The 20240-nt window shown below is 47.8% G+C and overlaps 2 protein-coding genes across 3 annotated transcripts in view; one reads left to right on the top strand and one right to left on the bottom strand.

The window, feature by feature from the left end:
• Window positions 1-1365: 1365 nt before the first annotated feature.
• Window positions 1366-4113, top strand: LOC108151147 (protein scarlet). Its single transcript, XM_017279573.2, has 7 exons — window positions 1366-1798; window positions 2033-2082; window positions 2180-2316; window positions 2387-3352; window positions 3420-3661; window positions 3722-3822; window positions 3889-4113. The coding sequence occupies exons 1-7, from the start codon at window positions 1383-1385 to the stop codon at window positions 4062-4064; spliced, it is 2088 nt and encodes a 695-aa protein (XP_017135062.1). The 5' UTR covers window positions 1366-1382; the 3' UTR covers window positions 4065-4113.
• An 875-nt stretch (window positions 4114-4988) lies between these two features.
• Window positions 4989-20240, bottom strand: part of LOC108151144 (adenylate cyclase type 5) — a 38678-nt gene continuing 23426 nt past the window's right edge. The window contains exons 8-28 of one of the 2 annotated variants that reach the window (XM_017279568.2): window positions 20075-20195; window positions 19691-19868; window positions 19036-19185; window positions 18130-18251; window positions 16691-16783; window positions 16078-16224; window positions 15802-15960; window positions 13749-13893; window positions 13596-13690; window positions 13362-13521; window positions 13020-13117; window positions 12639-12729; window positions 12457-12570; window positions 11178-11321; window positions 10961-11121; window positions 10363-10496; window positions 9405-9514; window positions 8332-8501; window positions 8036-8217; window positions 7822-7946; window positions 4989-7091 (exon numbers count right to left, since the gene is read on the bottom strand). In XM_017279568.2, coding sequence (XP_017135057.1) covers window positions 5817-7091; window positions 7822-7946; window positions 8036-8217; window positions 8332-8501; window positions 9405-9514; window positions 10363-10496; window positions 10961-11121; window positions 11178-11321; window positions 12457-12570; window positions 12639-12729; window positions 13020-13117; window positions 13362-13521; window positions 13596-13690; window positions 13749-13893; window positions 15802-15960; window positions 16078-16224; window positions 16691-16783; window positions 18130-18251; window positions 19036-19185; window positions 19691-19868; window positions 20075-20195 — 3974 coding nt within the window. In that variant the 3' untranslated portion in view covers window positions 4989-5816. The remainder of the gene's footprint in view (window positions 7092-7821; window positions 7947-8035; window positions 8218-8331; window positions 8502-9404; window positions 9515-10362; window positions 10497-10960; window positions 11122-11177; window positions 11322-12456; window positions 12571-12638; window positions 12730-13019; window positions 13118-13361; window positions 13522-13595; window positions 13691-13748; window positions 13894-15801; window positions 15961-16077; window positions 16225-16690; window positions 16784-18129; window positions 18252-19035; window positions 19186-19690; window positions 19869-20074; window positions 20196-20240) is intronic. The other variant, XM_033387261.1, reaches the window with a different exon arrangement.

Raw genomic sequence — 20240 nt, 5'->3', positions numbered from 1 at the left:
ACGCCTCGGTAATGCTTGGATAGGACGCCTTTTGCCGGGGGAAGTCGCATACGACTCGGTTTGTGGCAAAGCGTAGGGTAAATAAGTGCTCTGTGAAGGAAGATATCGTATCCACAATCGTATACTGACGACACTGATCGGGCCACAAATAGCGGAGAAAACAATCAAGCAAAACTGCCAAAAATCGGCCTCATTTTCGTAGTCGAGATTTTTATGCCGTTCGACAGTCTGGATCCTGGATCCAGTCATTAAAATACTGGTTTCTTCTGCACGCTATATCTCTGTTACGCAGCGGCCGATCGGGACGCGGCATGTGTTTTCGTGATGGGGAGAGTCCTGCCAATCGACTGCCATCGGAAAAAGGGACATCCATTTTTCCACGATTTTCGCAAAAAATCATGATGGTTACATCATTAAATTTGCCAAAAATCGGCCTCATTTTCGAGGTCGAGATTTTGATGCCGTTCGACAGTCTGGATTCTCGCGATCCTGGGACAGTTGGTCCTGCCCTTATTTATCTGAGATATAGCCTTCCGAAGATTTGAATTTGCTTGTCATTAAAATACTGGTTTCTTCTGTACGCTATATCTCTGCTATACGGCAGCCGATTGAGGCGCGGCATGTCTTTTCGTGATCGGGCCAAAAATATGCCATATTTAAATATTATAAGTAAGCCCCATGCGCACTCGCTTCTCTCGGGGGCCAACGCCCGGCTCGTGACCAGGACGACCCAACGCCTTGATCAATTCAATTCAAATAACTACATATATACAAATAATAAATTGAATGATTTATGAGCGAGAAACGCTAATTGGCAATTCTACATGCATTTTAGGAAATATCAATAGATAAACAGAAAAGACTAGGGTTGGGTGTACATAATGGTACACGACTTTAACTGTAATTAAATCCGACGAGGTGTTGGAATAGGTGTTGCTAGGGAGCTTTTCATTTATTACTGAATCAATTTGTCAGTTCTCTTTTGGCAGATGAGTGCGAAAGTGCCGAGCAAAACAAAGACGAGAATCCAACCCCACCGATGTGGCGTAGTGGCATTCCTGCCGCGGCTCCAGCGGTTTCCCGATTGCTGCTTGGCTGCACTGCTGTCTCTGGCTTGCGGGGCTTCCCAAATGGCTTGACTTGGCCGGGACTGGTTGCTGCTGCTGCTGCTGCTGATGGCAATGGTAATCGGAGACGCTGCCTAAGTCGGCTGCTTCGCCAGCTGGCGGTGGACTGCAAGACGATCAAATGCTGACTGCTGTCAGGGCCACCCTAAAGATTGTGGAGCTCTATTTGCATTGCCAACTGCTGCTGCTGCTGGTGCTAGTGCTGGTGCTGGGGTGGACTTCTCGGTCTGGCTGGCTGTAGTTGTACTTTAGTTGATGCCCAGCTGTCGCGCGCTTCGGTTCGAGAGAAACGCAAACACCCGCTCAGGATTAAGGTTATCTAAAGCCAAAGAGATTATGTCCGATTCAGATAGCAAGCTCATCCATGTGGAGAGCGGACCGCCGCCGGAGGAGCACGAGCTGCAGCTCGTGGTGCCAGTGGCCACAAGCAACAGTGAGATCCCCAGCCTGGACAGCACCCCAAAGCTCTCGAAGCGCAACAGCTCTGAGCGGAGTCTGCCCCTCAGAAGCTACAGCAAGTGGTCCCCCACCGAGCAGGGCGCCACGCTAGTGTGGCGGGATCTGTGTGTCTACACCAACGTGGGTGGATCTGGACGTGGCATGAAACGGATCATCAATAACTCTACGGGGGCCATTCAACCAGGCACCCTCATGGCCCTCATGGGCTCAAGGTGAGTTGCATTAGCATAGATTGGATTGTTGAGTAAGTAATCGATACTGGCTGCTCCGGCTCCAACTTCAGTGCCAATGCACTCAAGCGGAAACTAGCAGCCTGATTAGGCCCAAAATATTTGTTAAGTATGTCATGATAATGACTACTGATAAGCAACAAGATCTCTTGTGGATCTCAAACTGGTTTGTCTCACTATCGTTCATCATCACCCGCACCACCCTCCCATTCACAGCGGTTCTGGGAAGACAACCCTTATGTCAACACTTGCCTTTCGACAGCCCGGTAAGTAGTAGTACGTAGTAGTTTCGATAAGATAAGATAAGATCTACCTTTGCTTTGGATCTTGGTTGGTGGAATCTGGTTGGAATCTGCCCTGCAGCCGGTACTGTGGTTCAAGGCGACATACTGATAAACGGCCGGCGCATAGGGCCATTCATGCACCGCATCAGTGGCTATGTCTACCAGGATGATCTCTTCATCGGTTCGCTCACGGTACTTGAGCATCTCAACTTTATGGTGAGAGCTCTAATCCGAGGATTGATTATCTTTTGAGATATATATAGAGATCTTCTCCCTCTTCTCAAAGGCCCATCTTCGCCTGGATCGGCGTGTGTCCAGGGAGGAACGTCGCCTCATCATCAATGAGCTGCTGGAACGCACTGGACTCCTATCGGCTGCACAGACCCGCATAGGCAGCGGCGATGACAAGAAGGTACTCTCCGGAGGGGAACGCAAACGTCTGGCGTTTGCCGTGGAGCTACTCAACAATCCGGTGATTCTGTTCTGCGATGAGCCCACCACCGGCCTGGACTCCTTCAGTGCCCAGCAGCTGGTGGCAACGCTGTACGAGCTGGCCCAGAAGGGCACCACGATCCTGTGCACCATCCACCAGCCGAGCTCCCAGCTTTTCGACAACTTCAATAACGTGATGCTCCTGGCCGACGGCCGTGTGGCCTTCACGGGCTCGCCCCAGCACGCCCTCAGCTTCTTTGCCAATCATGGCTACTACTGCCCCGAGGCCTACAATCCAGCCGACTTCCTCATAGGTGTCCTGGCCACGGATCCCGGCTACGAGCAAGCCTCCCAGCGATCGGCGCAGCATCTGTGCGATCAGTTTGCCGTCAGCTCGGCGGCCAAGCAGCGCGACATGCTCGTCAATCTGGAGATCCACATGGCGCAGACGGGCAATTTTCCGTACGATACGGAGGTGGAATCCTTCCGGGGCGTGCCCTGGTACAAGCGCTTTCATGTGGTCTGGCTAAGGGCCACGCTGACGCTCTTCCGGGATCCCACCATCCAGTGGATGCGCTTCGTCCAGAAGATTGCCATGGCCTTCATCATTGGCGCTTGCTTTGCTGGCACTACGGTGCCGAATCAGCTTGGCGTGCAGGCTGTCCAAGGCGCAGTGTTCATCATGATATCCGAGAACACCTACCATCCAATGTACTCCGTGCTGAATCTCTTCCCCCAGGGATTTCCCCTATTTATGAGGGAAACCCGCTCGGGTTTGTACTCCGCGGCTCAATATTATATAGCCAATATTCTGGCATTGGTGAGTTTTCGAATGGTATTCCCTGTCATTGCATATAATTGTTTAATTTTCTTGTCCGGATTAACAGCTTCCTGGTATGATAATCGAACCGTTTCTCTTTGTCACCATCTGCTACTGGCTGACGGGTCTGAGGTCGACCTTCTATGCCTTCGGGATCACCGCCATTTGTGTGGTTCTCGTGATGAATGTGGCCACCGCCTGCGGTTGCTTCTTCTCCACCGCCTTCAACTCGGTCCCGCTGGCAATGGCCTATCTGGTGCCACTCGATTACATATTCATGATTACATCAGGCATCTTTATACAAATTAGGCAAGCAATTCCCATTCCTGTGGTGACCCCGACTTTAATGGGATTCTTTCTCGTTTATAGCTCACTACCAGTGGCCTTTTGGTGGACGCAGTTTCTCTCCTGGATGCTGTACGCTAACGAGACCATGACTATTGCCCAGTGGTCAGGAGTGCAGAACATCAGTAAGTGGAATCATTAATTTCGATTTTTTGGGGTCACCCTTATCACCAAATCCATTCTTCCGGCAGCCTGCTTTGAGGAGAGTGCCGATCTGCCCTGTTTCCACACCGGCCAGGATGTCCTCGACAAGTACAGCTTCAATGAGGATAATGTCGCCCGCAATCTGCTGGCGCTGGTGGGTCTCTTCTTTGGCTTCCACCTCTTGGGCTACTACTGCTTGTGGCGGCGCGCAAGGAAGGTGTGAATCGTTTGCTGTAAATAGAATGAATGATCCAATAAACAGTTTCCATATACTCGTTTAGTTTTCCCAAATGCATTTATTAACACATTTACATTGACATTGACTTAACCTGACTCTGTAATATATATATCAACATTAAACTGAACATCAAAGCTAATCAACGCACGCACACATAAGTACATATATATATGTAGCTGTAGCTGTAGCTGTATCTGAATCTGTATAAACTATATAGTAGGATACTTTGCACTTAGTTAAATTATATGTAGTTCGTAGCTGGAGCTGCAGCTAGAGCTAGAGTCAAAAGTGTCCCAGAGGGAATTCGTTTTTTCGAGTTTCGAGTTAAAACTAAGTAACAAAAAAATAAGTTTATCAAATAATTTATGCATCCTTACGTTCGTTTTTTTCATAGAAATCACAGCGAGAATTTTTTGTTGGTTTACTTTACTCATAAATATTATAAATATGTATTTTGCTCATAAACTTTAAAGTGTGTGAGGGATGCTTTCAGCAACATTGAGACATACAATAGTATATAGTATATATGTATATATATATAGTATATAGAGTATACTATACGTACAGACATCGAAACACATTTAACGCACACTTAAAACGATTTGGATTTACTTTACGGCAATTAACGCTCTAGTTATTCGTATTTGATACTCTTTGGATTTACATTTATCGTAGGGCATAAGGTTTTTGCATAATTATCATTTGCGCAGCAATTAAAAATAGTAGTTATTCTGTTTGGATTTTTCAATTGACAGAGTTTTCGCTTAAATGACGAGAGAGAGAGAGAGAGCGGCATCCATGGACAATCCCGAAAGATATATACTATATATTTGATAGAAGACAGTTAGACACTAGCTTTCGATATGGTTATCGCTGGAAAATATTTCCATTCGATTCTCGGATGGGGGGGGGGGGGGGACTGTCCATAAACTTTAAAGCGAGAAAAATGTACTGCGTGGGGAATGCATTTGAATTTAAAAGAGATATGGTACGGTTTACTATCGGTTAAAGGTCATAGGTTCAAACAGATTATGTACGTATTTTGCCTTTGCTACTTTCGGTATCGTTTGACCACGAATCGTGTTGGAAGCGACTCTGAAACGTGTTTGCAATGCATTTCCCACCTTATTCAATAGTTAATCTTTCGTTTCATACTCGCTATAATAAACATTAAATTCGATTTGTTCTGCACACTTACCCAATGGATTCGATTCCCATGGGACTGGGGTGCGATATTAGCTGCGCTCTGAGGGCCGTCGGTTGCCGTACATTCATGTAGTACTTAGGAGCCTTACACACCTACTTAGCGACTCCTACTCTTCCACTTCTACTGCTTACAACCTATCGGTTAAGATAACTAACGATCCCAACACCTAGTGCCACTCTCTTTGGTACCCCGTTGCAGTGCAGTTTCACTCTGCTTTCGTACTTTGGTTTTTGTCTGTGATATGAAAACGTTGCGGGCTAAGCTCTAAACTCTTTAGCTCTCTTTTTCATTGAATGACATGCCTGAATGAAACACTAACTGAGGGACAACACGTAAAGCTACATTAAATGCGAGATCATACATATCGAGTGGGCAAAAGGGGTGTGGGTGGGGGGCCAATGCTGAAGTGGCATCCCAATCAACCTACAAAAAAAAAAACACATTTCTACGAGTATCTCTAGCTGTCAGCTTTGGGCCTGCGCTTTTGTACATATTTACATGATTGGCCGGGCATCCCATCCATCCATCCCCTACGTGCTGACATCCTGAAGAAACCCCGCCCGGGGGCTGCTGGCGCCTGTTCCTGGTCCTGTTCCCGCTCCCACTCCCGCTCCCGTTCCTGTTCCGCCCGTGCTACTGATGAGTATCATGCTGCGGCTGTTGGGCAGCACAAAGACTTCCGTCGTGAGCTGTCCAATCGGACTCATCGACTGCGACGTTTTGATGGGACTCCGATTGGGCTCGAGCGTGGCCGTCTTGGGCTGCCAGTCCTGGGAGGCCTCTGTCGAGGATTGAGTAGGCACACTGCTCTCCAGGGTTCCCGGCGCCGTCTGGGTGGAGCTCTGGCTCTCGTTGGAGAGCAGCCGCGTGGTGGTAGTGCTGCTGCAAGTGGCCGAAATGGTGGTCACCGATCTGCGCTTCCTCTGCTGCGACAGGGACTGGGATTGGGACTGGCACTGGGACTGGGATTGGAATTGGGAGGATGTGGCTGTTGTGGTCAGCGTCTCGGTCACATTGAAGCTCACGATGGTGTCCCTCTTCCTCAGAGTGGTGGTGGCGGAGGCAGTGCCGCCTCCCAGTGGTGGCATTTCCCCCCTGAGATTCTGCTGCTGCTTGTTGCTCAGGTCCGACAGACTGATGTTGTTCTTCAGCAGGATCTCCAGGTTCTCAATGGAGTCCTTCAGGCCGGTCTTCTCATCCCTCGCTATCTCATCCCTCAGCTCCGCCACCAGGGTCCTTGGTGGCGCTGTGGGAGTGGCCGCCGACTTGCTGGTGCCCCCACACTCGGAGCAGTTGTCCGCGAGATTCGGATTGGCGTTGCGCAGGAGGGTGGGCAGGGCTCCGATGGTCGTCACACTGGAGCTGTTCGAGATGCTGGGCGTGATGCCCGTGGAGCTGCTCACCGTCGTCCCGAAAGAAGAGGAGATGTTGTGTTGCCGGCAGAGGGACTTCCTGCGCTGCGCTGTTAGGCTCTGCATGTTCGAGTTGAGATCGATGTCTGGTGAGGGCAGCAGATCGTCTTCATCTTCATCCAGCTGATCTTTGGGCAGCTCATCCTCCTGCTCCTTCTGCGGAGGGCTGATTCCCGCTCCTCCCTCTCCCTCTTTCACGAGTGTCAGAGTTTTGGGTGGCTCTACCTCTGCTTTGGCCGGCGACGCCTCTTTGATGGCAGAGGGAATTTCGATTGGCTTCTTGCCCTTTAGGAAGTAGGTGATCATGGACCCCTTGCCCTTGACATTGACGCTGCCACGGCACGTGAGCTCAAAGCCTCGTCCTTCTAGGATCTGCTGCGTCTCCTGGGTTACCTGTGGAAATCGAGACAGAGAAGGGGAAAACAAGCGATAACATAAATTCCGGCTGACAAGTTCAATGGCTGCTGCTGTTTCTGCTGCGGCAGGCTCTTATTTATTCTCACACGCAACGGCAGACGGGGTGGGATGGCTCAATATTTCATGATAACACCATTCACCCACTACCCCTCCCCCGTGGGCAACCCGCTTGTCGCACGCTTAATAATTTATTTCCTTTGCAAATTCTTTTCTGTTGCCTTTGCGTCGTTTTTATTGACGCCAAGCAAATAAAATCAAATGCGCATTTGTATCTGTATTTGTAACTGTATCTGTACCTGTCTCCCGCCGTTGGTATTTGTCTGTATCTGTGTCTGTTGCTGTATCTGTATCTGTATCTGTGCCTTTTTGCCTGTTGAGTCCGCTGCTGTCGCTTTTTCGGTTGGCGACACTAAAAAACTTTTCTGCTGAAAATGGTCAACCATTTTCACTGGTTGCCATTGATTAGACGGGCGTGGTGAGGCCACCATGCAGCCACCAACCACCCCCTCCATCCCCCGGAAAAGTTTCAGGTAAAAGTTTGGTCCAGAGATTTCCCCAGTTTTAGGAGCCATCTGGAAACTTTCGGTAATAAAAGTGCGGCTGGGAAACCGCGCTGCTTGAGCTTGAGCTTGAGCTTGAGTGCCCGCGATTAGCTGAAAATTAAATCAAGATCGGGTTTGGGTTCAGGTTCAGGTTGAGGACTCACCTGGATGTGATCCACGACGCCCGTGGAGTCCATTCGAGAGGCCACATTCACGGCATTGCCCCAAATGTCGTACTGCGGCTTGCAGGCCCCAATGACGCCCGCCACCACAGGACCAATATTGATGCCTGCAAAGGAAAGGAAATCCGAATGAGTGGAAAACGAATGCGGAAATACCGTATGCCCCGCCCCGTCCCGCTTGAGAGACTCGCCTCACCTATGCGCATCCGAAAGTTGTTGAAGGAGTGCATGTTGACCTCTTCAATCTTGTCAAACAGCTGCAGAGCATAGTCGGCCATGGCAGTGACGTGATTGAAGTTGACCTGGTCGCAGGTGTTCACCGTCAGACCGGATGCCGCCATATAAGTGGCGCCCGTGCTCTTGATTTTCTCAATGCAACTGCGGAAAAACGGGGAAAAGCGGAAAATTTACAAACCTCTAAAAGTGTTACGGGAACAGAAAATGATTGCAAGAGCAGGGGATGGTGAGGTGGAAGCTGGAAGGTGGACTCACCGGAAACGCTCTTCGCTCAGCAGCTCATCGAAATCTGCTATAATCTCGTTGAGCAGACGCAAGCACTCGACACCCTCGTTATTGCCCTCCAGCTCCACGTAGAATTCGGAGAAATTCGGAATGCTGGCAAACAGGATGCACACGGAATCGCATTGCTCGTGATACAAATCCTGCAAATGTCGGCACAAAATTAAATTATATTTTCATCTCTGCTGGCAAAGCTGTTTTCTGCAACTGTTTTTCTGTGCACTGCCGAGTGCACTGAGACAAACATTTTTGGGGGTTATACTAAATATGGAATAACACTCTGATGGCAAACATTTTGTTTTTGGCTTTGTTGGTACGTAGATTTTACTTCGCTAGAAAACTTCCTCCATTGCGCGCCTTTTGTAATACTCTTGTTATATTTATGAACAAGCTCTTGCCGCTCTGTTCCAAATCCTCTCTTCCCCTAGTTGGCTTTTAGTGATCGATCCCACGCGAGCTTTGCTTTCGCTCAGTGAGTGATGCTTTTTGGAGCTTAAATGGCAGCCCAATGCCAGAGTGTCGTGGCATTGTCGTGTCCCACTCTGTTGCCATTTTGGCTATCAAATATAGCTGCTTAGCTTGTTGGATTTGCATTTAATGTGGGAACATGTGCCTCGCCTAGCCTCGCCCCACTTCGCCTCTCCACCACACCGCGATGGCAGGTGCACTGAATCATTTTCAAGCCCCGCACACACATGCGGTCGCATCAGCAACCACCTCTGCTGCTCGACTGCTTCCAAGCAGTGCCCCGCATTGGTCCTCCTTCGCAGGCTCCATCCTTCGTTATTACCGTTGCCGTGCCCGTTTCCCGTTGCCCGTGCCCGCTCTCCCCCGCCCTCCTTCTGTCGCTTGTGCATTTTGGCGCAGATTTCACAGCCAGAAAGTTTTTTAATATGTTGAACAGTTTGCTGCATGCATCATGAATATATGTACGAATACTACTGCAACTACATAGATATACATACATATGTACATTTACTGTGTGTATAGCTTATGGATAACATGAGTGTATATATGATTATATGAATATATGTATGTATACTCACATCGAGGTGCTTTTCGCGGCTCAGAAAATGCTCTGCCACGTGAACGGGCAGAATGTTTTCAAGCAGTTTACGGTTATAAGCTTGCAAATGTTCCATATCCTCCTTTTCCTCTGCAAAACAAGAAACAGAAACAGAAAAAGAAGTAGAAGTAGAAGCAGAAGCAGAGCAGAAGAGCAAATTGAAATATCAGTTTATCAGTTTACCGTAACGTACCCGTACCGTGAGAGAAGTATGTACGTTCATTCTGAAAGCAACAGCACCAAAGCTCCCATTGGGAGAGGGAGACAAGTGCAGAGGGAGAGAGAGAGAGCAAAGGAGTAGAGTCGTGGGTGTACCAGAGCGGGAGGGGGATTGGGAGTAAGTATGCAATTGTACACTAATACTAATGAAGTGGCTCATATGTCAGGCGGCACTGAAACTTTCTGCACTTTCTGCACTGTATCTCTCTTCAACCCACCTCTCTCTCCCTGAGGATGGCTCACTGATGAGGGGGGAATCATTGTAAATGAGTGACGTGACACTGTGTCAAACGGAAAAGAGAATAGAACATCATCATCATTTTGATTATGAGCCGTCGCTTTTATTGCTTACTTTTCAATGGCCAACATTCTAATCAGCGAAAATTATTTGAGGGTTTTCGTTTCATTAGAAGGGAAAAGTTTTACTTTTACGCCATCAAATTTGGGAGTATGCACTCGAAAATGTTGAAGCATATTTAATTGAAATGGTTTCTATGCACCAGTGTCGGATCGCGGTTGTACACTATTGCCAATGATGACCTTTGTTGTGGCACTACGACTTTACAGCATTTTGAATATTTCTTATAGTTAGAGAGACTTTATTTTCAAATTTACAGTGCTGGAAAATTTATTCTTTCTATTTCCCACCTTTACACAATTTTTTCCACACTTTCCAACACTGTTTAGGCTGACATAAATACTGTTTCAGCTGCACTCACCCGTTGCCTGCAGTTTCCAAATGAAATCCAAGCGATAGGTGGCCTCCGTCTGGTGGCTGTGAAAGATGAGGGCCAGCATGAATGCAAAAAGGAAGATGGAATCAATTATGTAGCGCAGTAGGGCCTCCTCATTCCTATTCCATTAGCCGTTATCGTAGCGCAGTTGCAGTTCCAGTGGCAGAAACGAAGGCGCAGGCAGTCCCAAAAATGGCGATAATCACGAAGCGAAGTTATTCCAGTCCATTAAAGCGTAATGCGATGGCAAGAAAATGAGAGAAAAGTAGGCAAAATCAGGATATTGTTGCAGCAGCAATAAGAGGAGCAGTAGAAGCAGCTGCGACTGCAGCGGACAAAGGCGGATGCTCGAGCTCCAGTTGGTGTGGCCCCAAGTGCTAAATAAAATTTTAATGCGGTTTGCGGCTGTAGTAAATGCATTTCCATCCCCCCAACCCCTAACGCCCCAATGAAAACCCAGCTGAACTCGAGACCCAACCCAACTGAAATTGCATTACGACATAATTCGTTTTTATTCGCAGCCAGCAACCGGCAGACCGAGGACTGAGATGGGGCACAGATGCAAAGATGCAGAGATACTTACGCCAATTCATGACTGATTTCCTTGCTGCGCGCATATAAATAGGAGGAGCAGGCTATGTAGCTGCCGGAGGCCAGGAGCAGAAGCATCAGCTTGAGCAGGATCCGGAGCACTTGGTAGGTGGCGCAGCTCATCATCGAGAGCAGGGTGAGCAGCAGGAATGTCTGTTCGGAATCAGGAAATTATAGCTCCAGCAGCTATGCCACCCACACACACTCACATTGTACGCCAGATAGAAGTCGCAGTCGGGTGCCTTCACTGACTCCGGGAACAGCATCTCGTCCAGATTGTATTCGGTGACATTCACCTCCATCCAGAAGCGGTGGCTTTCGAGCAGCTCCAGCTGTCGCGAGGATTCCTGCAACTAGAGACCGCAACATAGCGAAATATTCCTAATTAGCTGCTGGGCCATGAAACGCACATTAGAAAAGTTTAACGATCTGTGGGCGCCATTAAGTGCGGCCTCCCGAAATGAATACGAATGGCATGCCTCTCTTGAAATGCCGTTAAACACACAGTTCGAGGACCCCAGCCTCCCAGGCCCCCAGCCCCCTAGCCACCTTCTGTTGAAACCCCACAAAGTGACAACGAAATGTCAAAGAACTCTGAGGCGGGCGAGACTTTGCACAGACAAAAGGCCAGGGGGCAGGAAGGTAACAAGTTGCCCATAAAGCCACCTCTCACCTCATCATCCGGGGACACCAGGGGCCGGGAGGGGCCCGGGAGCAGCGTTGAGAAAATTCTTGTTTTTCCCAATGGCCAACTTTAATGGAAAAACTTTTGTTTTGACGCGCCCCCAAACAGCAGCAAAAAACAAAATGCAGAGCAAACGCAACAAGCGCGCCCCAATTTTATTTCGACTACAAAACGTACATTTTATTTTTATTCGTTTCTAAGAGGGTCGCCTAAATACTCTGCCTGCCACTTCACCCCTGCCTTTCCCTAGTGGGAAACTTTTGCCAGCACCCAGAGCGATCCCAGACAAATGCACAGCCAAATGAAGAGGAAAGGTTGGCAGTCCCTCGGGCTGTTTGGGAATCTGGAGTACCGTTAACTTATGGAGATTATCTACGAATTTCCCTAAACCTCAAAGCTATGGTAGCCATCCCCAAAAGCCTCTCACTCCTACGAGTATAATCCGAATTTGTCGCATAAGCAGAAAACAACTTTTGGGAGGATACAACTTTCAGGGCACAAAAAAAGAGAATATATGTTTTCACAAATATTTCACCATTTGTCAGATTTTTTAGACAGAAATATGACAAGATAGCATATGACCATATTTCATTTTGATCCTCAATATTTTGTATCCAAAAGTTGTGCAATTTTCATAGTTCCATTAAATTTCCTTTGAAAGATTTCACCAATTGAAATAAAATGTTGTAAATAAATCTTCTTTGTGCCATTTTTCTGTTTGGCACTGCCTTAAATATTTATGCCATAAAGTTAATAGAGAGTTTAAAACCCCCTGTATCCCTATACCACCCGTGAATACTCACCATGGCCAGGAGGGTGGTGAGGACAATCAGGGCGACGCTGGCAAAGGCGAAAAACTGCGATATCCTGCGATTGCTGTGAATGCGCAATGAGAAGCGTTTGATGTCCGATGGCAGCTAAAAAGTTGTGGAATTCGTCGAATGAAAAATGCAAAAACCAGCACCAACTCCCCTTGTACGCTTACCTGAAAGTTGATTTTATGACATGCCACCAAAAATACCAGGAATATCAACAGCAACAGCGCCACCAGGGACAAGGCCAAAGTCAGCAGGGAGCTGCAACAGATATGTATGTGGTGGGGTGGGTTGGGTTGGGGTGGGGTGGAGAAGGAAAGTAGAAAAAGTAGAAGAATGGTCACATAAAAGGGGGTCACAAAAGGGGCGGGGGGGTTCCAGGAGCATGGATAGTTGGCAATATAAATAAAACAATATTTTGGCAACATTTTCGCAAAGAGTAAGGAGCCAAAGAGCCAAAGAGCCCGAGGGGCAACGCTTCGCTTGGACGCCCCTTTTCATGCAGAAGCAAATATGTATGAACAGAAAGGGGACTTGTCCTTTCCACTCACCTCTGGAACACCACCAGCCGCATTAAGCTTGTGCCGAGGAGGACCAACAGACTGCAATAGAAGTACACACACAACATGCGATCCGGTTCGCTGGCGTACTGCAAAACAGAATAAAATCGACAACAATAACGAAATTTGTATTTTTAAAGGATAACTTTGGCATAGAGATGACAAAAACCATCGATATTTATCGATAAGCAAAGCGATTACTGATCAAACTAAGAAATAAGATTAATAAGAAATAATTGCGGTGAGGATGAGCTTTCAATATCCATATACGATATCGATATTTATCGAGAATATAATTCTTAAATATTTTGTGGATTGTGGATTATATTGTACCTTCCTCTCCAGCACACTCTTTTTGAAGCACAGCAGCAGTGACTGGCAATGCTCGGCTCTCAGATGATCAATGCTTCGGGCATCAATGGCACGCATCAGATACTCATTCACCTCATCCTCTGGATCCTTGGTGCTCTCCGAACTGTCACCAAAACCAAATCTGAAATGGAGGAAAGACAATTACAGGTCACAGATTCACGTGGAATCTATAGAGAGCCGTATAGATAGCCTTACTTGGAGGAATGCTTTTGGGCAGTGCCGTGCCCCATCATGCGCAACTCCTTGGATATGTTTCCATTCACTTGCAAGCGATTTCGAGACTTTTTATGCTTAAGAGGGATAAGGATACAGATAATCCAATTAAATATACTACCAAGATACACTTACAGGTCTGTAGATATCCCCTGGCACTATGAGATACGTTTCTATTTGATGATCCTTGAGATAGGAATTGCGTTCGGCTCCCTTGCCGACCTCCACCTCGTAATCGCCATCCAGACATTTAAGCGTCTCCTTGGTGATGTGAACGCGTCTGCAGAAGAGGAAAAGCGGAGAAGCGTAAAAGGCGGAGGACATCCTAATGATTATCCGAAGCTGCTTAAGTTCTACCTCTGCCACTGCCAGTGCCTCTCCTTCTAATGTATGTGGGTGGATGCCAACTGCAGTTAACCGCAGCAGAAGTAGCAGCAAGCTCACATTACATGCCACACAAACTGCCACAGCTGCCGCTCTCTCTCTATCTGCAGCACACTGGGTAAATTGTTTTTAATGCTCCTCGGCAACGGCTGCCATTTTCTACTCCCCGGAACGTGGCACGTAAACCAACTTCATGTTGTTGATTCTATTGATAATTACATGACGCTTTGTTATGGATTGCTTCACTGCACCCGGCACCCGGCACCCTGCACCATGCACCATCCCAGCCACTGTTCTGCATTCTGTTTTGCAGCTAACGAAGTTTTTACATGCGCTCCACTCTTGACTCAACTCAACTCGACTCCCGACTCTCGACTCTTTCAGTGGCTGGCAGTGGCTTCCAGCCCAAATTGCAGCTTATCAGGCAACCACTGAGCCACCCACTGCAGCTATTTGCTTTTAATTTCACCCCCAGACAAGGCTAACAAACGAGCTGCCGTCGCTGTAGCCATCGCCCGGGTGACCCAAATAAACTTAACAGTTACTTAAATTTCCACCCAAAGTCCAAAGTCGCTGCGTGAATATTCAAAAACTCAGAAAACAAGGAAGAGCGCGGCAAGGCGTGAGTGAGGATACTAAGGTTACCCTTTAATTTTAGAAATCATAATGGAAATTATGACTTTAACCGATCGCATTGATACTCGGAATGTAGGTAGAGAACTGTTTTATACACGATTTTATCGAAAAGAGTTCTTTAGACCTCTGTGAGCGGGATCGCGTTCGTCCTAGCGCTCACACGGCTCTCGATCGGCCTTAGTTTGTAATGGAGTAAGGAATAGGGTCACCTCTAAGCAACTCTCATCCTCTGCCTGGTACGAGCACACCCTCTCAAAGCTCCATTTTCTCTAACAGGGTATGCCAGGAACAGAAACAAATTGCTCAAGTGTTGCAAGTGAGTGCAAGTGCAGCTGAATCAACAGCAACAGCAACAAAATATTGTTGCGGGAGCACTTATCAGTGGTCGCATGGTCGCATGGCCGTGTGGGTGTCTTGTTGTTCGGTTGTGTGTGGGCGTGCCACATGCCACAAAAGAGTTGTGTGGGCTATAATCGATTGGGTGGCGATCCTTAAAGGGGTCTTTGGGGGCTGTTTGCCAAAGCCACTCGTAAGTTACCAATAACTTGACACACGCTCTCCTGGCTGGCTCCTGGCTTGGTTGCTGCCACGACAAGACGCATGCAAAATGTGTGCGGCGGCAATTACAACGATTACAACGAATTGCCACACCCTCGAGCGGAAGGCAGGAAGAACGACCGCAGAAGAGGAGAAGGCGGCGACACTTTTGGACTTTCAAGTGCCATCGTGGACGTGGCAGGAAGGTGCTTGAGAGACTTTTGGCCCCCGCGTGTACCACGAACCACGAGCCAACAGCCAACAGCCAAGAACCAAGAACCAACGTGGCTTTAATTGTGCGCAATACACAAACGGAAGTGGCAGAAACTTGTCAACGGAGGGTAGCCAGGGAAACTCCTTCCGCAGCTCTGCGACTGTCTAGGACGAGTGCCATTCATGGCCATTATTCACAGCTGTCGCCAGAAGTGGCACACAAACTGACCAAAAATGGGGATTTTCAATGGATTGAATGGGATTTACAGTGGCATTCGCAAGGAATGGCAGCAAAATTAAATGAAATTGAATGGGATTTCCCTTTCTCTTGCCCCAAAATGCCTCTATGTCTCTGGCTCTTAAAGACAATGCGAACCCCGTAATTAATTGGATATATATGATGGCAGATAGGACTTACCCGGGTATGCCGCCGCTCTCCATGTGATTGGCCAGGGTCACATCGTTGGACCACACATCGAACTGCCACTTGACCAGGCCGAGGACGCCGCAGTGCACCCGGCCCGTATGGATGCCCACTCGCATGTTCACATTGACGGCCATCACCTCGCGGACCAGCCTAAAAATGGGATACAAGATACAGGGAAAGGCAGCCGCAACAAAGCCGCAAACATCAGCATCCTTTTGTGTCCCATAGATGTCCTGTCCGCATGGGGACATGGATACGGATACTCACGCAATGGCGTCAATCATATCGAGTCCCATTTCTACAGCACAATGGGCATGATCCGGCCTTGGCTCCGGCAAACCAGAGACACAATAATAGCAATCGCCCAGCAGCTTAATGCGAAGACAATGATGCTCCGCAGCCAATCGATCAAATCTGCAACACACACGACACGAGGGACACGGGACACAGGACACAGGACACGGGACGCGAGACACAAGACACAAGAGGGGGAAATGAAAAGTCAAAAAGGAAATCGAATCGAACAGCCATAAGAAGTAATTTAAGTTCTCCTTTAAGGAGAGAATTAAAGCAACTGGAATCCATCCATCCATCCATCCATCCATCCATCCATCCATCCATCCGGCATTAACCGAGCCACTTGTTACGCGCTCATTTACTCGTCGTACTTCCACTTTGATGAGGCTGCCCGCTGACCCGAGGTCAGTGCTGTATCCTGCGCTCCCTCGAAACAATTAATACAGCCGCAGGCTCTGTCTGGCAAGAGCTTCAACCCGAGACAGGCAGTGGGAGTTTTTCCCATTAATTGTAGCCACAAGACTCCTAACTACGCTACTCATGCCAGATGCTGGATACTTCTGCTGCGAATGGGAATACTCACCGGGCGAAGAGCTCGTTCAACAGACGCACTAATTCCTCGGCGGTGCACTGATCCGAGAGGCTGGTGAAACCGCAAATGTCCGCAAAGAGGATGCTGCAAGGGAAACGGGGAGGAGCTTGAGAGACAGGCAAGAAAAACCATGCAACAACAAAGAAAACGCAACGAATATTACAGAGCCTGCGGTTCCCTCGACTCCACTCGATGTTGATACAAGTCTCGAGGCACAGTTTCTCTTGCAGGACAATCTTCTTCCATCTGTGTGTCTTTCTATATCTGTGTGTAAGTGTGTGTGTGTGTGTGTGGGTGTTTTGTGTACAGTGAATGCTCTGTGAATTGGCGGACAACATTTCTGTTGGGTTTTTCGCCTTTCAGTCGTTTGAGTGATCTTCTACTGTATCTACAAAGCTGCTTGAATGGAATTTTTTAATAAATTTAACTTTCCCCCTTTTCTATATCTTTCACTACATTAGCTCCCACTCCCACACGCCACCCACCCCCCAAGTCTTGCCAGAGAATTATTTTCCCTTAGTCTTGAGCCTTGAATTATTATGTTGGTTATTTATTCTCGTAAATCTAATGGCGGCAAATCCTTTACTTGCACGGGAAATACTCGCAATAGGCCATGTGTTGACAGAGCTCCGTTAGCAATGCTCTTCAAACTCTCACTTGCCAAGTCCCCATCCTACGTCCCACCTCCCACGTTCCATGTTTTCGCTGCTACTTTCCGCTGATTTTACGACTCGTAACGGAGAAGGGCTTAGGCCTAGGCGGCTCTGCACGTAATTTAATACAAAATGTTTGAGCTACAACTTTTCGGGAGGGAAAAGAGTGTGGCTAAACAAACAGAAGAAATCAACAGGAGAATAGGGAACTTGAAATACCCTGAAATACAGAGCTATGGCTATAATTGCCATAGGTGGAAGATTCCTGTTCCCATTCCTCACTATATCAGTAAAAGGACGAACATTTCCTCGAGAAAAGTCTCTTAGATTTAGCCTCACTTTCAGGGGTTTTCCACTTTCTCTCCTTAACAACTTTCAACAGAATTCCCAAGTACTTCTCTCTCCCCTTAAACCAAGAAAAGAGCAACTACGAAAGACAGAGGCTCAAACAGGTGCGCGTCTTAAAGTATGCTTTATTTTGCTTCGTTGAGTGCTGTGTTCGGCTGTGTGTTTGAACGTGTATTAGTGTGTGCGTTTTGGTATCACTGTGCGCCTTTACCTTCCTTTTTTTGGCTTTGCATAACAATTCATTTGACTGCGCTACAGAATCCCCCACGCCCCACACAGACGCTTCAGAGACACATTCAAAGCTTCAGACTCTGAGTCGAGCAATTTATTGACTTTGCATGCAAATAAATTCACTCACACGCAGCGAGAGAGACACACAGATACACACTAACACTGATGGAGATGGAGATGGAGATGGGGAACACTTACCTGACATTCTCATGTCGCTGTATGTATATCTTATGGAACTGTGTGTCACGTGGCTGGCCCGCAATATCGTCCTTCATCTCCATGGCCACATGTCGTGGCAGGACCGACAGTAGCAGGCGTTCCTGCAACAAATGAGAGGAGAGATGGAGGGAGAGATGGTGGAATGCTTTATTCGAAAGTACCCGCTATTTCGTAGGGCATAAGGGCTGACTAATGCTGTGGCTAAACTGAGAGAAAGTCGCAAAACAAGCAAACCAAGGAGCAGGCTGCAGCCAGTGTCAATTCTTGAGTTATAGATCTGGGAATTGGTTGATCAAGATATAATGCAATTGACAAAAGTTACAGTTGGAAGTAGGGAAGCGTAGAGTTCAGTTAATTTTCTGCACCAGTACAGGATATCTTTAAGTCGGCAGACATCTTCTGTGGCATAACTACTTGTTGTTTCATTTCTTTTGGTTCTAAGAGGAGGGTTCTCTGTATGAGAATACAACTTCAAGTTCAATCTGGAGCTGGAGCTGTAGGACGAAGAGGAGGAGGTGGAGGCATCATCAAAAGGTGATGCCAAATTATAGGGCGTGGGCTGATGCCCTTTTGTCCTTTGTTTGGCTACCATCTACCATCAAAAGGCCAACAAACGAATCAAGAGAACCAGCAGAGAGGGTGCGGCAACCAGGCGCTACAGGAGATTAGGAGCGGAGCAGTTGGTGGCCCTCGCTCTTTATCAGGATTCCGTTTGATGCAAAAAATTCGTGGAAAATTTCAGCTTTCTATTCATTTGTGTTTGCTTTGCGCCTTTGCCCTTTTCATGTTATTTATTTGCAGACACCGTCACCGTACACACATCGTATGACACCTGTGAAAATGGCTTTCTCTGCCACTCAGAAGGGTTTCCCCTCTCGTACTCACCTGCTGTTGGTTCTCGCGCTGTGTCCGCAGCCTCGCCTCGATGCACTGCCGCGTCTCGATGAAGGCCTTTCGTTGGGCCTTCTCCTTGGGCCAGTGGGTATAGACGCCTGTGAGGTTGGCCAGCAGCAGGGCCACCACTGTGGCGAGCAGCTACAAAAAGAGATTGGACATTGAAGAGGGAGCATTAATGACATTACGACCCATAAAGACAATGAAAAACATTGGTTAAAGATGCGGAACAAGAGGTAGGAGGCGGGAGGCGGGAGGCAGGAGATGGACGGTCCCATAACAGCGTTGGAGCATTCTCGATTTCATTCAATTTTGCGGCAATTTAATTTCATTTCATTTATGGCCTACCCCCTGAAGAGGGAATGGACTCTATGCCACACACTGCTGCCACCCCCTGGGGCAATTAAAGCTCTCTCACTTTCCCACTGTCTTTCTCTCTCTCTCTCTCTGTCTCTTGCTCTCGGTCTGTGTTATTTTCTTCTTTAACGTTTCACTTTTATTGTTTGCAAATGAATTTGCATTTGCGGCTCACTGGAAAATGCCGAACCTGTTGATTGATGGCTGGCTGCATGCCTCATTGGGCAGCAAGCACAACAGAAACGTCTGCTGGGAGTCGACTGAATGATTCCCTATGAAAGGTACTCACCTCCTCCCACTTGAGAGTCTTCTCCTCTGCTGCTGCCGTGGTGAACCTCAGGCAGGTGTACAGATGAACGACACTCAGAAGGAAGCCTCCGATCAGAGCCTCCCGCAGGCGGAGGGGCAGCATAGTGTAGGTCATGTAGATGAGGACGATGCTGCAGGCGCTGCCATTGAAGGATTTGCTGCCGAAGAGAAGCAAGAGAAGTGTAATTAGAACAATGGAAGGACAGCAGATGTCAAAGGATAGCAGATGTTGTGTTTGCTTAGGATGATTGTTGATTATGGGCCCAATGTGGATGGTGGATGGGTGGATGGATGGATGGATGTGCGAGCAATTAGCGAAGTGAGAATGATTAATTTTCCAGGAGGCAACAGCTGCAGGACGAACCTGGGCTGCATGGCATAGCTGACGGCCACTTCGATGGCGAGGAATGTGCCCAATATCACATAGGAAACCAGCACCAGAAATATCTCGTTCATTGCCGGCTTGGCGAGGATACAAAGCAGAACTGTGTCAAAAGATACAATTGAAAGATTCAAAGGTTTCAATCGAT

Source organism: Drosophila miranda, chromosome XR (assembly GCF_003369915.1).
Source record: "Drosophila miranda strain MSH22 chromosome XR, D.miranda_PacBio2.1, whole genome shotgun sequence".
Classification (NCBI taxonomy): Eukaryota; Metazoa; Arthropoda; class Insecta; order Diptera; family Drosophilidae; genus Drosophila; species Drosophila miranda.
The sequence above is the reverse complement of the archived record's forward strand: the minus strand, read 5'-3'. Positions and strand labels throughout refer to the sequence as shown.

What these genes read in the sequence shown, in the direction of transcription:
- LOC108151147 (XM_017279573.2), top strand. Translation starts at nt 1,383, where the DNA reads ATGCCCAGCTGTCGCGCGCTTCGGTTCGAGAGAAACGCAAACACCCGC. An exon ending in ACTTGCCTTTCGACAGCCCG is followed by an intron (nt 2,083 to 2,179) that starts GTAAGTAGTAGT and finishes TCTGCCCTGCAG; the next exon opens with CCGGTACTGTGGTTCAAGGC. An exon ending in GGCATCTTTATACAAATTAG is followed by an intron (nt 3,662 to 3,721) that starts GCAAGCAATTCC and finishes TCTCGTTTATAG; the next exon opens with CTCACTACCAGTGGCCTTTT.